Source organism: Apteryx rowi, unplaced genomic scaffold (assembly GCF_003343035.1).
Source record: "Apteryx rowi isolate R43461 unplaced genomic scaffold, aptRow1 scaffold_153, whole genome shotgun sequence".
NCBI classification, from domain to species: Eukaryota; Metazoa; Chordata; class Aves; order Apterygiformes; family Apterygidae; genus Apteryx; species Apteryx rowi.
The window spans coordinates 1123041-1139522 of record NW_020447786.1 but is presented as its reverse complement, the minus strand read 5'-3'; the positions used below and the strand labels follow the sequence as shown (position 1 = coordinate 1139522).

The following is a 16482-nucleotide window of genomic DNA, read 5'->3' as shown; positions in this document are numbered from 1 at the left end:
ACTTATCTTATTAAATCCCTTTCATTCCTCCACAATGAAGAGAATGACCTTTTATAAGCAAGTTTCTTCCTCATCCTGTAATAGAAGTGGGACAAAGTAAAAAAGGTAAAAGGCAGCTCTACTCTCTGAACAGTATAAGGAATGAAATGCAGCTCCATTTTGCTTGATCTTTCTTCACTAGTGAAGTCAGGAAGAGAGAAGAAAGGCCGCTCCAGTTAGGCCTTGCTTCCTTTCACCTTCAAAAGATTACTACCATCCTATTTTGGCATCTGATGAATTATCTAAAACCGATGCACAGAGAAACAAGTGAAAATAAAACTGAGGGATTATTTTTCATTTTCTTTTAGAATGAGCATTTCTTGAAATACTAGCAAACCAATACGCACTTGGTATTACTACATGAATTGCTAGAGCTCAGAGTGGAACAATAGCCCAGTTTCAGCACAGAGCAGAGCCAAAAAACAACCAAGCCGGAATGAACAAACCATGCCAGTATTTTCCTGTTAACTTTTCAAAACTAAGGTGAATTTCTTAGTCAGACTTCAATTATAAGTCATCAGTAAATCCACTGCTCACACATGCTGATAATGAGAAATGCTGTAAAGTACTAAAAAATATTAGGTCATACCTAGGTTTTTTGCAGGTGCAATTGCCAAAGTTATGAACATGCCTGTACCCTTATGCATGGGAAGATATACAAAAAAATTCCAATTACTATTTTAGACAAAACTATATTTTCCAGCTCTAAATTTATTCTGGAAGTTTTCTAAATATGTATTGGTTAAACACTGAGTTAGACACTAAAGGTATCAAAGACAGAATTCACAGACCAAACATTCAAGGACAGAAAAAACCCACTAACTATTCTAAAAATTACATTAAAACAAAAACCTGCAAGAGACTTCAAGAACCACTGGGAACTACATGGGAAAGGAAGGAGCAATTAAGGGGACAAAAAAAGGCACTATCAGAAAATAAGCATGAGGAGCTTCTGGATATGGGAACACTCCTAAGACCAGTGTGAAACCATTTGAGATTCCAGAAAAAAATGCAAGAAAAAGGTCCAGACTGCTAACATACACAACCTTTCTTCAAAATAAACTACTCCACGAGATGACTGGAAGGCAGCAAACACTGAAGCTCTTTTTAAAAATAAAACAGTAGGATGAATTCTAGGAATCACAAATCTGAGGGCATTGTTCTCCAAGCTGCAAGTAAATTGATCAAAATAATTAGAGAATTATAAAACTCCAAAAGCAATAGAAGATAAAGACAAGTTAGTGATGTGCCAATAAATGGCATTCTATCTTACTAATCTGATTTTTTCAAAAATATATGCAAAAATTTAACAAAAACTTTTTGATAAAAGTTTTTTGACAAAGACTTTTTGGAAAATACTTTGTCCAGGGCTACACACTTTCATTGATCAGAAACTGCCTAAAGGAAAGAAATAAGCAATAACTTCATGCTAAGCTCAAAGGATAAAGGAACACATGAAGGTTTCCTGGAAATATTTATTAGTAAATGTCAACATCTGAAGATGCTATAATGTTAATAATTGAAAATTATGGAAGAAAGAATAAGCAGAATGATGCTAGGTGAAATTCAACACGGATAAATATAAGGCAATTACACTGGATTTTGAACACTCCTCTCTCCCTTAGAATTCTACTGTCATTGCAACTAATCTGAAAAAAGAATTGACCATGACCCAGTTTGGTGGGAAAACAAAATACAACCTCCCCCCTGCCACCACCACCACCTATTCAAAATATGTATGTTCTCTTTCTGATTGTTTGCAGTGCTTGTTACATCAAAAGCGAGGTACAAATATAAGAAATAAAATGCCATGGTATTTCTGATATATGTTCAGTTTTGGGAAAGCTACCGGAAAAAAAAATGCACAAGCAGAAGGATTCCAAAGATAAGCACCTAGTGACTCGAGAATTCAAATATCTTTCACGTGAACCAAGTTGCAAAGGACATTTTTTTTAAATAGAAAGGAACCAAACATAAGAGGATATGACAGAAATACAATTTAACGTATGATACAGAGAAAAAGTAGATGATCCAATTTATGCTTGAACAACAAAATACCCCAASGGCATAGTCAATAAATTGAGGAATAACATTAAACATATAAGACACCACAAAAATCACATAAACCTGAGGAATTCATCAACACAAGACACTAGAAGAAGGTCTAAATAGGATTCAGAAATAATTATACATACATATATGCAATAAAAATAGAGTTGTATTAGGATATTTTTAAAGTGCGTTTTAAGCCTTCATGCTAGGGTCATAAAGGGTCATAACCAATCACTACCTGAGAGTAATTAAAAGCAAATGCCTCCTGCTGATATAATTTATCGTCTAGTGAAATTCCTCCAGAGTACTTTTTACTGGCCACAGCCAGAAGAAAAAAAGAAAAATTTGATTTAAAATGGCAACTTCCCTGTTTTTATCAGAGTTAATGCAGGCTTTTAGAGGTGATGAACTTCTTTTAAATCTTCTTTAATTACAGAAAAAAATGTGTCATTTAACCTTTTTTGTTCTTTATAAAAGTTATGGAAATTGGCTATCTCCAGTAATATGCACTAAGCATAAACAGATTTTTTAAAACACAAATTGACCACACAATATTCAAAAGCCAAATGCTAAAAAACAGAAGAAAATCCACACCGTTTTTCAAAAGCAAAGTGACCCAACATGAATCCTACTCACTCGATCTAAATTTGAAGGATGAGACTACATCCAAAGGCAGTCAGGTTGACAGAAAAAGAGAAAAAGCTACTTCTTCTTGCAGAATGAGCGACAGAAAGGAATGGAAATTAAAATCACTGCTGATTTTGTTCCCATTATGAAATAAAAAAATAATAATATTCTACTATCATTAAAAAAGTAAATTAATTAAATGTAAGCTCAGAGTTAGATACAGCTTCACTTGCTAACCTTTAATTTTTGGCTCTCTTCCCCAAATACACAGGTTGCAATTTCTAGTCACTATGAGCCTTTAAAATTTATCAGAGCATGAAAAAAAATTATAAGCTATTTTTCCTAACTCTGGAAGGCTAAACTGGGGAGACTAAAATTGACCTGCAATTATGACTGGAAAAAAAAATCTCAAAGAAAAGTAAACATTAAATTTGAACTGATAATTTTCAGCAAACAGAAAATCCTACTAAACCAAAAAGTCATTTGTAAGTATACACTGAAAACAATAGACATACTGTACTTTTTCAAGGTTTTCCTTTGAAGTAATAGAATAGATCAGAAGCAAGAGAGCAAACAAAAACATGGTTTATCATGGTGGAACTGTGCATCTGGAATTTTCATGTACTATCTCTTCTCCGCCCTAGTTTAAATTATCAGATTTTGCTTGCCATCAATAGCAGGTTAAAAGATTTGTTTATGGAATATCCATTGCTATAAAAACCCAGGTGGAATACCAACTCAGTAGTCAAAATCTTAAAGCTGTAAAAATGTAAGAGACAGGAAATATTTTTAAACAAACTAAAACACACTATTCCTAATCAATATAAATAGCAATAAATATTTTAAATATACTATTACAAATATAATTTTCCTGCAGTTCTCTCAGAGTAACAATTAAAAGCTACAGGCAATGCAAACATAAAAGCCTTTCTGATCTTTCCAGAAGTAGAGAAATACTCAAACTCAGGATTTAATCATCTTTGTTTTCATTTCTCAAATAAAATTTTCTGCAAAGCAAAATATCCCATCCCAGGAGGTACCTCGCCCTGCAATCAACTGCTAATATCACAGCCCTTGTCCCAGTCTCAGAGAACAGTTGTCTGTTGATAGGTGGTGATGGCACCTGCAGAGTACTTACTGAGGTGTCAGAGCAGGAAATAAGATCATAAAGGAATACGTTTTTGAGATTTGAAAAAGGTGAGATATATTTAATTGGTTTATGTCTCTTCTTCTATAAGGAGCAGGATATTCTTGTACTGAAAATATCTTAAAAGAAAAAGATAAGCAACCCGTATCAATTCTCAGAATAAGTGGCATTTGGGGGTGGAGGAAGATTTCTGTGTGAAAAGCATTTACAATCATGTCTAAAAGGGAAGTTTAATTACAAATGTAATTTGTGCTCTCACTGCTGGAAGTACCAGTTGTGACACTAGCAGTAAGGAATTCTAAATTTAGAATGACAACCAGTTTCTAAATCTCCCTTTATATTAATACCTTCAAAAGCAAAAAGAACTCTGATTTATTATTTGAACAAAATGTTAAGATATTTCATAATGTAAATAATAAAACATTTTGTCCAAAGAGTAAACTAGAATCCTTAATTGTTTCAAATTGTACAACAGACTGTATAAAAGTATTTCATTGTTTGGCTATTCTTTGACGTTACGTTAATAACCAGAAAATTTAACCCTAAAATACTTGTTAATGTCCACATAGCAACAGCTCTTTCAATACTTAAAAAGTAGTAACATACAATTCTTAACTCTTGATATCACTAGAGATGATTTAAATTGCAGGTTAAAAAATCCAGTACAAGTTCAGATGATTTTATTGAGAGAGACAAGGAATAAGTAACTGTGGGCATTCACCTGGGGAACACGCAGCTATAGAAACTAGACAAATTCAGAGGTGTTCTGCAACTGCCCCATAAGGCAGTTCATTTTGTTTTCAAAATGATCTTGAATATTTTCTTGGGAGAAGTAATTTGGAGAATCTCTAAATTTGGTGACATTTTTGTCAAGATAATCAAAAGAGGAGCCTTCTGTTCCACAACCGTGTATCTCCTGCTTTAGCTTTTAAGATGCCTTCAGTGCATTTCATTGGGGGAAGAGCAAAATTGTACAGGCGAAAGGACTTGCATCCATATAAACTGCATCTGTGCTACAAGACTGCCTGGTACTGCTCTCTCAGAAAACTGTCTAGAGCAAAACAGAAACAAGACAAAATTTATTCTACAGATACTGTACTTGACTACAGAGAGTCAAATCACATCTTCAGGTATGAAAGGATTACATTTTAGAGCATCAAATTAATCAAATTGCCCATTATTTTTACTAATTACTAAAATAGCCACAAAAGTCAGTGGGCAGTAAAAGTAGGGTTTTTGTGTACAGTGCACTAGCTCCCCATGTGGACGTACAAGATTAGCACTACATGCAAAATAGCTTACTGATCCTCTTATTCAAAGTGGAGTACACTGGTGGTCTGCAAAATCACCCCTAACATGCTAATGCCTTAAAATAACATATTCTGATGAGAATGTCTTTCAGTGGAAGTGCTGATTCAAGAAGCTCTCTCCGGCCACTCTCCCTTTCCCAGTTCCATCCTTTCAGCTGTCCCAACACAGCTGTTTACATAGCCCTGCAGTGAGTCAGAACTAATCTAGAATGAAAATCCCCTCCCCAACACACACGATTAGCCTGCACTGGTTCATCATACAGCAACATTAAAACATGACACAGCAGAATTGCAGCGGATGAGAGTACAGCACTGCTTATGTCAGCATAACCATTATCAGAAAAAGAAAGAAAGAAAAAAAAGAAACAGAAAGAAATCTTGTCAAACAACAGCCAAACTTCTCCCCAGCATTTAAAAGTCTTCACTTCAGCCTCTCTGGAGCAAAATGAACAACTCGGAAAAGCAATTTTTATTGTAAGACCATGGCACACAAGTGTAAATTGAGAGTCCAGTCTGAAAATTCTTTAAAAAAAAAGGCAGTGTACCTAATTCTCTTTTGCTAGAGCAGGAAGACTCTACTGGCCCCAAAAGAGGCGTATCAACATAAAGACTGGTGTGGCTATGGAGATTCAACAAACGGGCTAGGGGAGGAACAACCCTCTAAACTTAATTCATAGGAAACTTGGTTGTCATGCCTTCAAATCTTCTAAAAATCCTGCACTGCTGACAACTTTACAGGCTATCCTTCCTGTAATGAGAAATTTTGCAGTTTCCTGAGTTTTGTGACTAATGTATTTTCTTCCATCCTCTGCTTAATAAAATAAAATAAATAAACCTGACTAGCTAGTTGTAAAACTAATTCTCTTTCAGTTACATTTTTATTTATGATGAAGGCATAGGGAATTACAGTTTTCACTGAGAGGCCAGAAGTCACATGGCATCCAAAGCCTCAAGCAAAGAAAATGGATAGAGAAGATTACCTGTGGCCTTGGAGCAAAGACAATTAGTTGATACAGACACACTAGACCTCTCCGTAAGAGCTTATATAGCTAGATCATAGTGCATTGCTCTTACAACTGGTTATTACCGCCATACCTAAGAATCAGGCTATTGACAGCAATAAAGAATTATATCTCATCTCTAACAGACCTGTAATACTGTAAAACTTCAGGAAAAATCTTATTTACCATCTTGTTCAAAGTGCTTAGTCTCTGAGATCGTTGCAACACAGTGATAATGCTGAATTTTAGAATAATGAATGATATTACAGTATGATATTACAGTACAAACCTAGACACCACAGATTTCTTATTCTTTAGCAACAAAGATGGCCAAACTGTGGGCTAGAGAGATTATCCAAGGAGGCTTACCCCTTGTGTTTCTTGCTCACAGAGCATGAAATAAACATAGCAAATGAGAAAGGTAGAGTATAAAAAGAGTTGGAAAAAGAAAAAATTTAAGAAACAATGTTCTTTGGGAACAATGTAGGCACAAAAAGGTTAGCTTTTATCAGCTATAGATTTGCACTGGCTAGGTAATTTGTAAGAACAATACAGGAACACAAAACTTAAGTTCTTTTAACCACATCAAGTAGAGTTGCTTCACTTGCCTCTCATTCAAAGAGCAGGAAAATCATTATTTTCTTTAAGCTATTCTAATGTGAAACCCAACAACAAACAGAAGCAGCCAAATTACTTGTTTTAAAGAAGACAAGCACTGATGCTGATGTGTTCTAGAATTCTTCCTCAGATTCATATCCACCATGTTGTGCAGGTACACCTCAACACCTTCCCTCCCTTTCTCAAAAATATTAACTCACATTGTGCTCCTGTCATCATCTCCCATTTAATGTTTCTCTTGGGGGGGAGTCTTTTAGACATTATGCTTTTTGAAAACTGTTTATCAAACATTTAACAAAAGCAGCTTTTCTTCAAAATTCATGCTCAGCTGACTAATAGCTCACTTGTTTCTTGACAGGTAACATTCAATGTTTCTTTTACTCCCTGTTCTCTATTAATTCAGGTTACAAACAGTTGAGAAGAACTGAATTTGGTGCAGACGTGCTCTGAAAAACTAATGCTGAGCATCCAGTATAATGTACTACTATGTGTACATCAGCATCCACTATAAGGTACAACTTTGCGTTTTTAAAATAATTTAATCAATGTTTACCCTACCATTCACTGTACACAGAATTAAGCCAGAGACTTAAAGACTGATGCCAGCTGCAACGAGCAGGAAAACAGATATGACTAACAGATTTTCTCCTATACTATCATAAAGATCAGACTTTCCCAGGTAACTTGGTACATACTAGACAAGAATTTTATTACAGTTAGGATTCCCATCTTTAAAAAGAAATTTTACAAATAGAATACAACTCAAATTTTAATAGCAAGAGATCTCTTTTCTGTATGCCATCTTGCTTTTTCAAGTTATATCAGTATAATTTGATTGGTGTGTGTGTGTATATACTTATTCTGAACATAAAAACCTTTGTATTGTTCAATTCCTAAGACTCTGAACTGTTTCTATAAACTAACATATTCTAAATCATGTCACAACTACATTAAAACTGTAGATTAAACATTGCCCTTTTCAAAAGTACTAAGTGACATTTGGCAAAATGAAGAAGTATCAGGGAGGGAAGAGACAGATGGAGTAGATAAATCTATTTTCACTTAAAGTTTTGCAATGGCTTTTTAATGCCACTGAAATACTAAGATCACATGAGACTTGACTAAGTAAAACCAATCTTATGACACCCATTTAGCCATCTGAACTCTACAGCTATTTAGCTAAAATAAACCGTCTTCCATTGAGGAACCTGAAGCAAACTTTATTAGTCAAGTTCTGGCTATGATGCTTAATGATTTTACCTCTGGAAGCAGATACTTTGGAAACAACCAGCTTTTCGGTGTACTTAATATTGTGTTGCTTACAAAAGTATTTTGTAAATATAATGGCAAGGATTCTGCTCTAGTCTTTATGACAGTTTTGGGGAATGATATACATGAAGGGACAACACACGTCCTGCAAAGAGCATTAGTTTCAAGAGATAAACTCCTCTCTCAAAAACAAAAAAACTCCTCTCTCAAAAACAAAAAAACACTCACTTTTCAGTATTTTATTAATAACCTTTCCAATATTATGAAATGAAAAAACAGTATAATAAGGTGTGCACATTTTTCCACAACTCAGATACAATGAGTTTTCTTGTAAGTCACGTCACATACATAGTTTACCTTGCTGCTGGAAGAGACTGGCAGTTTTAACAGAACAGTAGAAAACTGGCACATTATAAAAGTGAATGATGACTGTATGCATTTATTTTCATTAGCTTCTTGAAATACACACTGAAATCAAGTGCTCCACAGACACAATGAAACCTGACTTCTATCAGTAAGAGAAAGACAATCTCTAAAGAATCACCTTTTCTTTTAATTACAAAAAGTGTTCCAAAGAAAGTAATTTCTGCACAGCTCCATATTTATCTGTTATAAAGTCAATGCCAAAATGAAGGGGGGGGGGGGAAAASCAAGTGTAGGACAAAAACTCCCCTTTAGTTTTTCCAATAAAGTGATAGTCATGGGACCATCATTGCCATTTGGCAAAATGAAGAAGCATTGGGAAGAGGAAGAACAAATAGATTAGAAAAAAAAAAACAAAAAAACTATTGTCACTCAAAGTTTTGAGATGGCTTTCTAATGCCACTATCTCTTAAGAGAACATAAAAACTAAACAATGGTCAGAGGAGGATAAGATGCCTGTTTTGCCATTTTAGATTTCATTTGGAAATACACACACACACACACACACACACACACACTACTTTACTAGCTATTCTGTGGATTCTCTAGTAAGTCTCTGAAACCACCTTCGATTGCATCTTTATTCTCTGCAATTCAAGTAGAATAACATATTGCTATTGCTTCTCAGATTGCAGTGTCAAAAGCAGCACAGTTGGAAGTCTAAAGTGTTGTATTCCTCACTATGTAAGGCCTTTTTGGGCAGCTTATCTCATACAGTTGTGGTAAACAGACTCTTATTTCCTCTGCTTTCCAAGAAACAGAATACCTGCCAAAATTCAGTAAGAGGCAGCAAAAAGTTGTATCAATTTTACATGCTGACTTACACCACTACCCTTATCCAGTAAAGATCCAAAAATGCTCCAAGACAGGCCCACCCTTAGCAATGCTGAGAAAAGCACGGCTGAGAAGAGACTGGTTGAGTTACGGAGTTCACTCCCCACTTCTTTTGTCTTCTGACGTGATGGAAGGCCTCTTCTCACAGGAGTTATAATTTAATATTGAACATTTACGATGCATACAAAGACAACATGAGCCTTGTTATAACACTGAAACTCCAACAAGGTCTTTCTAGTTCTTTTCCCCTACAGTTTGCAATGCTTACTTTAGCCGTTCCCCTTTTCCTCAGTTCCAGGCCCCTTTCAGAAGCATTTCTGTGCACAATATAGTTCATTCACTATATTGCTGTTTAGCACAAGATTTATCTTATTCCCTACAGGCAACACTGCACTTTATTTCAAAAAGGATGCACAGTCATTTTATTAGTATAGCCCGTTCTGAGACATGGCCAGTGGCACAGAAGCTGAATATTTCAACATCCACATTAATGTTCAATACAAAAGGCAGGAAGGAGGCAGTAACAAGCTGGTATAAGATAGAAAGAAAATGTGGGGGAGAGCATACTACAAGCATTTTTCCCAACAATATGAAGTGTTAAGCCTAAGGRCTATTGTGAAAGGACACAACAAAGTACCATTAGGTCCAAGTCATTTTTGGTTATATTAAAAACATTCATTCACCTGAGCATTTAGCTCTGTTGTTCAGCATGAATGCTACCTTAACAATAGAATTCTCATTTTAACTTCAGTTTGTCATCCATAAAACATTCTATAAAAAGTAATAGTTAAGTTCTATCTTGTCCTGGTTTTAATCAGATAAATACACTTTCAGGGAACTTTAGAATTTAAGAAGTATAGTTTACTAGGAGAACAACCTTCCAGATATGAATAGATCAGACATACTCTAATGTTAGAGAAGCTAACCAGAATAAAGCCCTCTTAATTTATATGAGAAGCTACTGCAGTGGTAATACCACAAGCTTGGTGTACTATATTTTACTATTAAAAATAGTAAATGTTTACACACACAGTATCTTGCTCCATATTTAACTGTTGCCTTGAGTTTAGTAAGACTGTACAACAGCTGCCACAGAAGAGTGGTGAACTGTAACCTAATACCTCAAAGTCAGCTTTGACCTCATCAGTTCTCAAACAGAAAACCAAAGAAGGGAAAGAGTTTGAAGCAATTGCATCTTACACTGAAAAGGCAATAGCTCACACATTCCAAAGTTCTTCTGGCTACAGTTAAATAAGATAGCAACTTTAAAGAGTAATTTTCTTGAAAACCAACAAAATAGTTTTGATTATCTGATTAAGTTATCACATTTCAGGCAAATCTTCAAAGATTTGACTTGGTAGATCAGAGTGTTTATGCTTAGATACAACTGAACATCCAAATTTGGTCTTGTATTTTATTTTAGAAGAAAGTAACGAAGAAATTACCTTTTCCTTTCTGCCTCCCCTAATCCATTGGGGGAAACAGTTATCAAAAAAAGAAGAAATAATGTGCCATTTTCCCACTACTGTGAAATCTTCCTTACATACAAGATCAGAAATACACTTCAGTCCTGATCTGCAAAAGTCCTTCTTGGCCCCATCTGTGTTTTCTCTTAAGGAGAGAGTGCCACCACACTCAACTGTGTAAACAGAGCTGTCCACCAGGGACTAGGATAAGGTCAAATTCATTTCCAGTTGTCATCAGAACCAGGATATGAATTAAACCTCCAAAAACATATTAGTTGAATAATACACATAACCCTCTTAAAGGTTCCCCACCATCAACCCCAATCAAGCTACAAGGATAGATTTATAAGAGAAGCCTCTACAGGAACATAGGTTGGACATAATGAAGCACTGTTTCTATAGTCCTCGAGGTACCAACTTGAAAGGATGCTTCACTAGTAGCAATGATTGGAGAACACTTCTCCAGAGACCAAAGAAAAAGTAATTCAATTTCAGTTGGTGAAAACTAGTATACAGAAATGGTTGTTTTAAAGACTCTTTTTAGTTTCATATTACAGAAATGAATTAAGACTACATTAATTCAAGAAAAGTCTTATTACCAAAAACAAAGAACTTCCTAGTGTTACTCATAAATCCCCCAATCTTTCTGATTAACACACAAGACAAACAGATAACAGGCTATTTTAACATTTGTTGTCTCTTTCCTTACTGCTCTATAAGATGAGCAAGGGAAAGGGAAAAATTAATGGTTGGTATTTTATAAAATAAGGGCTTCAGAAATCCAGAGAAATTGCAAATTAAAGAAAACCAGCAAGTATTATCCAAAAAAATGCTTAACTTGTAAAGCTATGCAGCGCTTCAAGATGAGCCTGCATAACCTTACTTTTTGCGTATTATCACTATCCTCCTTAAAAAGGTTGCTTTCTGATACTACAGAAAGGCAAAGGATTTTGAAGAGGCTCACTTAGAGACTAAAACAAAGTTGATAGAGATTTACCTACCTCATTCCACTGAGGCTAAAAAATGGATAATACTCCAGCCAAAAAAACCTTTTTCCTAAGCTCCACAGCATAATAGATAAACCAGAATACTTTTGTAGGGGCTGACTGAGAAGAGTCACACCAGGAGAGTTCTTAGTAGAGAAAAAAAATGATGGAGACTATCTATGAGGCAGGCTAGATAACCTGTGCACTGTGTGTTTAATCTAAAATATCAGTTTTCAGTTAAGCAGATCAGATTGTGAGCAAGAAGGACACAAGCAGTGAGATTACTAGACTCCAAACACTGGATGAAAAAAGACTCCACCTTGTACTCAGTGTACAGTAAATCTTAGGCTAAATGTTTAGTCAGTACCTCAAGCACCTTTTTTGTCAGGAACCCAAATGAAATCCACTCCCCTAGTTTTATAGTATTTTGTACTTGCTGCTGGTAGTAAAGACTGCTTTATAGTATTTTGTACTTACTGCTGGTAGTAAAGACTGCATGTTCTGGTTGGAGTCAGCTATAGTGGCTAGGTAAACCAAGTTCGTATGCAGCATCTGCTGGTATCTATCAAAATAAACAAAGCAAGACAGATCTTAAGAAGTCAAGAATACAGTAATATTAGAATGTACTCAACTCTACGCATGTAAATAAAGTTACCTATGTGAAACATGGTTCAAGAGACACACGAGAACATTTAGGAATCCTTTGTCTTTAGTAACACTTCCCTATTGCCCAGCTTTTGACAATTTCTCTGTAGAAAAGAGTTGTCAAAACTGTGGCTATATCTTTCTATGAAAATCTAATGCAGTGTTCTCACCTATTTCACTTCCTGCCCCAACCTAAATCACCAGGAGATATATAGATTGTACGAGTGTGTGTGGCTGTTTGGTACAGTTTGTATCACAAGCACTACAAGACAGCTCCTTTTATTATGTCCCCAGATGCAAGATATCATACACTTATGTAAATCATGACCAAGAACAGCACAAACATTTTAACAGAACCCTGAGCTTTGAAGATTTGCTATGGAATCCTTTTTTCTGCTACAGAACTACATCCCAGGACATCTAGCTCACATTTGCAAGAATAACCTTCAAAGCAGGAGCAGATTATGGACATGTAGCTACTGTATCAAGTTATATGCAAACCTGTTCCACACCCTACTCCTATCAACAAAAACATTCATTTAAAACAAAAATACTTACCTTTTGCCCCCCACAGACCACCAGTCATCTTAAGAAGGGACTCAAGAGCCCTAATGTGATGTCTCATCTAGCACATGATGGAATATTTGTCCAAATATTATGTTATAGTATCTTACACTATGTTATCTTCGAAGGTTTGAGAAATAAATTACTTCCTTCCCAAACTGTAGTTACGATACAGGTGAAAAAAGTCTCTACATTTTGGTTATGCAGTCCCCATAAGAGTCATTACACTATCAACTTGCAGTAGTCAAGTTACAACTTTTCAGTGACTGAAGTGATAGTCATATTGCAAACAAAATAAATCATAAATATAATATCTGCAGCAATATTTTCATATTCATACTAGCATAGTTCTCCTATGGACAAAACAAATCAAGAATTGCAGTCTAGATGGAAATTCACCCAGTTCACAGTAGATTTGGATTAATGTCTTACTGAGAGCATTCAGATGTCTTTCCTTTGTTCTGATAGTCCATTATACACTGAATAAGATGGTTATTTTCATCCAACATCTGAAATGACAAAGAAGAAGTTTAGAATAAGTTTCACGTTCTTTATGGAAAGAAACTGAAGATGAGTTTGAGTCTTGCTCCTCTTGTCAGAGATTTTTTTTTTAAAGCAAGTGTTCTAAAAAGCTCTATTTAAGAACCTCTTTTGCTACCATCTTCCCCCTCAGTTTTCAGTTGAAGGGTTTCAAGTCACTGCTATAGCTACGTATCTGAAGATTTTCCATTCAAATATCTACACTTGTTCTACACCATGTTCTTATGAAGTTTTCAAAATCTTCAGTTTGTTTGATCTCTACCCAGAAACTTGTTTAAAAATTTATGTCCTGAATTTCCTGTCTCCTATTAAAGCCTGTAGCTGTTCAAAAATTTACTAATAGGTACTGAAAGGCTATAGATAGCAGCTGAGCTTACTAGATAGCCCTTGTTTCAAGGAAATGCATGGGAAAGGCTGTATTTATACTAAGAGTCTCTAGCCCAACTGCACTTTATAAATAGTCTATAACTGGCGCAATAGTTGTATTATACTTCAGAACTGTTCAGAAATATGAAAACCTGTGAATTACCATTCTGGGGGGAAAAAAAAAAATCTTAACCATGAGAAGTTGTAGATCTCATTGCTTTCTACAAAAAGATTCAAGATATTGCCAAGTTCCACAAACAGGAAAAATAATATACTCTGGTCTCTTAGAGTTGCACATTCCCCCTCCCCCATACGTCTTCTAATCACTCTCCTGCACTCTGGTCAGACAAGAGACAGCAGAACTACGGCTAATCTGAGCTACCTGCTAAATTATCCAAGTTAACTGAACTAAACAAAAAATTTACTACCAAAAGGAAAATTTTACATCAACTTTTCCCTGCGTTTTGCCCTCAGTGGAGGGCTAGTTTAGATTTCTTTCCCAGCTGCTGAATTTCAAAAAACTGGTAGAATCTTAATTATCTTCCTTCTTCCAAACATGGCCAAAATTAACCAGCAGGCTCATGATTCTGAAAGGGAAGCACAGACACCATAATTACATCATCCCCAACTCTGTAGGAATCTAATGTAAAATAATAATAATAATAAAAAAAACTATAAGAGAAAGATATTTCTTTTTTCTCCCAAATAACCTATCTTTACTATGAAAAAGGTACAGAGTCCGAAACCTCACACAGTCCACTCAGGAGTTACATTCACGTAAGAACAAACAAGCCAACAAACCAAACAAGTCTTTCTAAATTCAAACCAGTAATTCACCAAAATGGTCAGTGAGCAATTATCCTTGCCTAAAATTGCTAGACCTGGAAAAAGCGTCCATAAGCTATGGACACAGCACCACAATGCTTTTAACAACACTCTGAGCTCCAGAAACTAGGCAAAGTTGTACTTCCATGTTCTAAAGGGGCTTGCAGACACATTCATACACAGACACTTCACATGTACTAACACCCAGTTTTGTAAGAAATACAGTGGCTATTTTCACCAGAAAAATGAAGTAAAAAGGAGCAAGTATATACATAGACAAATATAAGTCTAACAGCACACTTGCAAAGGAAGCCTTGGATCAAGACTCTCATCAGAATGCTTCCCATCTTCTAGCAGAAGACAGCACATACTTAAGGATAGGCAGATCATCAGACTGCCAGTTAGATGATACCATTTTCTTTCCCCCTCCGCCCACCAGATAAGCCAGACCTCTTTGGAGAGAAAAAGAAAGAAAAAAAAGAAAAAAAAGAATTCTAGGGTCAGGAATAAAGCAAGTAAGATGGAATACAACTGTAGCCTAGACTAGGCTGCAGGCACTGTTTTATATAATTTTCATCAGGCAGTTGCTGATAAAGAATTGAAACAGTTCTCTGAAAGAACTGTAAACACCTACCACCAAGAAAGAATCTAGGTTTCCAGCCAGATGAAGACACCTCCAAGGCTTCCAACAGCTTAGGAACACTACAAAAACTTGTCAGCTATAACTATACTAGGATTTTGCAAGCATGGCTGCATCAAATTAATGGTAAGCCTACAGCAAAAGAAAAATCCTGAAGTGTCTACATTCTTTAAATGCATCCCAGTGAGCTGAAGTCTCTACTAACTACCTGTAGGCAGCTCTCCACCCAGTGGGCATGTATTTTTGGGCTACGCTTCTCAAGCATCGACGACTTCTGCTACACAGGTCTGCATCCTAACTCTGAGGTCTTCTTTGAGATCCTGATCCCTAAAACTTAGACACCTTGCTGACACCCTTATCCTCTAATAAATTAGCTGCTGGCTATATCTACCTGAAAGGCACCTCCTGCTACAGAAGGAGCTGATAGCCATAAACAGAACAGATTTCACATCACAATTTAAACTGAGGACAGTGAGAGTCTAAAGTTAATTTTCTAAAGGCTACAAAGTTACCACCAAACTTGAATGTGCTCTTCTGCGTCCCCCAATACGACACAGTGTTAATTATTACAAGTCCTAAATACACTTTCTCTCCTTGTTTTGGAGAGTTAGCTTGCTTCCTCCCACAGGGACCTAAACGGACACATCCCGAGTCCCTGTCATCAGCTCTAATCATAGCCTTCCCCCATAATAACACTTTAGAGTTCGTTTGGTTGGGTTGTTTGGGTTTTTTTTTTTTTGGGGGGGGGGTCCTATCAGGCAGGCCAAATATGGTAGCCCCCGCTCACCCCACGGAGGAAGAGATCAAGTTCACGAAGGACTTTAGCAACAGCAGAACTGAAGAGTGACTGGTAAGCGCCACTCACAGGAAGGACCTGGCCGACTTCTCCATTTCCCCAGGGCGCCGGACGAAGGCGTCACGGGCGAGCTCGCAGCCGGCGCGGGGCCGTGTCCCCCTGGGGGGTGGCCGGGGCAACGGTCGTTCCTCGCGCTCCCCGCGCGCGGCCTTCCACGAGCCCCACCCCTCGCGGACGCCCCCGCGCCGCGAACCCCCGTGGGCGGCACCGCCCCGCGGCCGCGGCCCCGGAACAAGTGCCAGAGCGCAGCGGGGCAGCCCCGCGCCCACCCCAC

At 36.7% G+C, this 16482-nt stretch overlaps 1 protein-coding gene across 3 annotated transcripts in view; it reads right to left on the bottom strand.

Annotated features, from left to right (window-relative positions):
- The window catches only part of SS18 (SS18, nBAF chromatin remodeling complex subunit), a 43847-nt gene that overhangs the window by 27074 nt on the left and 291 nt on the right, over window positions 1-16482 (bottom strand). For all 3 annotated transcript variants that reach the window (XM_026059170.1, XM_026059171.1, XM_026059172.1), the window contains exons 2-3: window positions 13414-13490; window positions 12250-12334 (exon numbers count right to left, since the gene is read on the bottom strand). In XM_026059170.1, the coding sequence (XP_025914955.1) occupies window positions 12250-12334; window positions 13414-13490 (162 nt within the window). The remainder of the gene's footprint in view (window positions 1-12249; window positions 12335-13413; window positions 13491-16482) is intronic.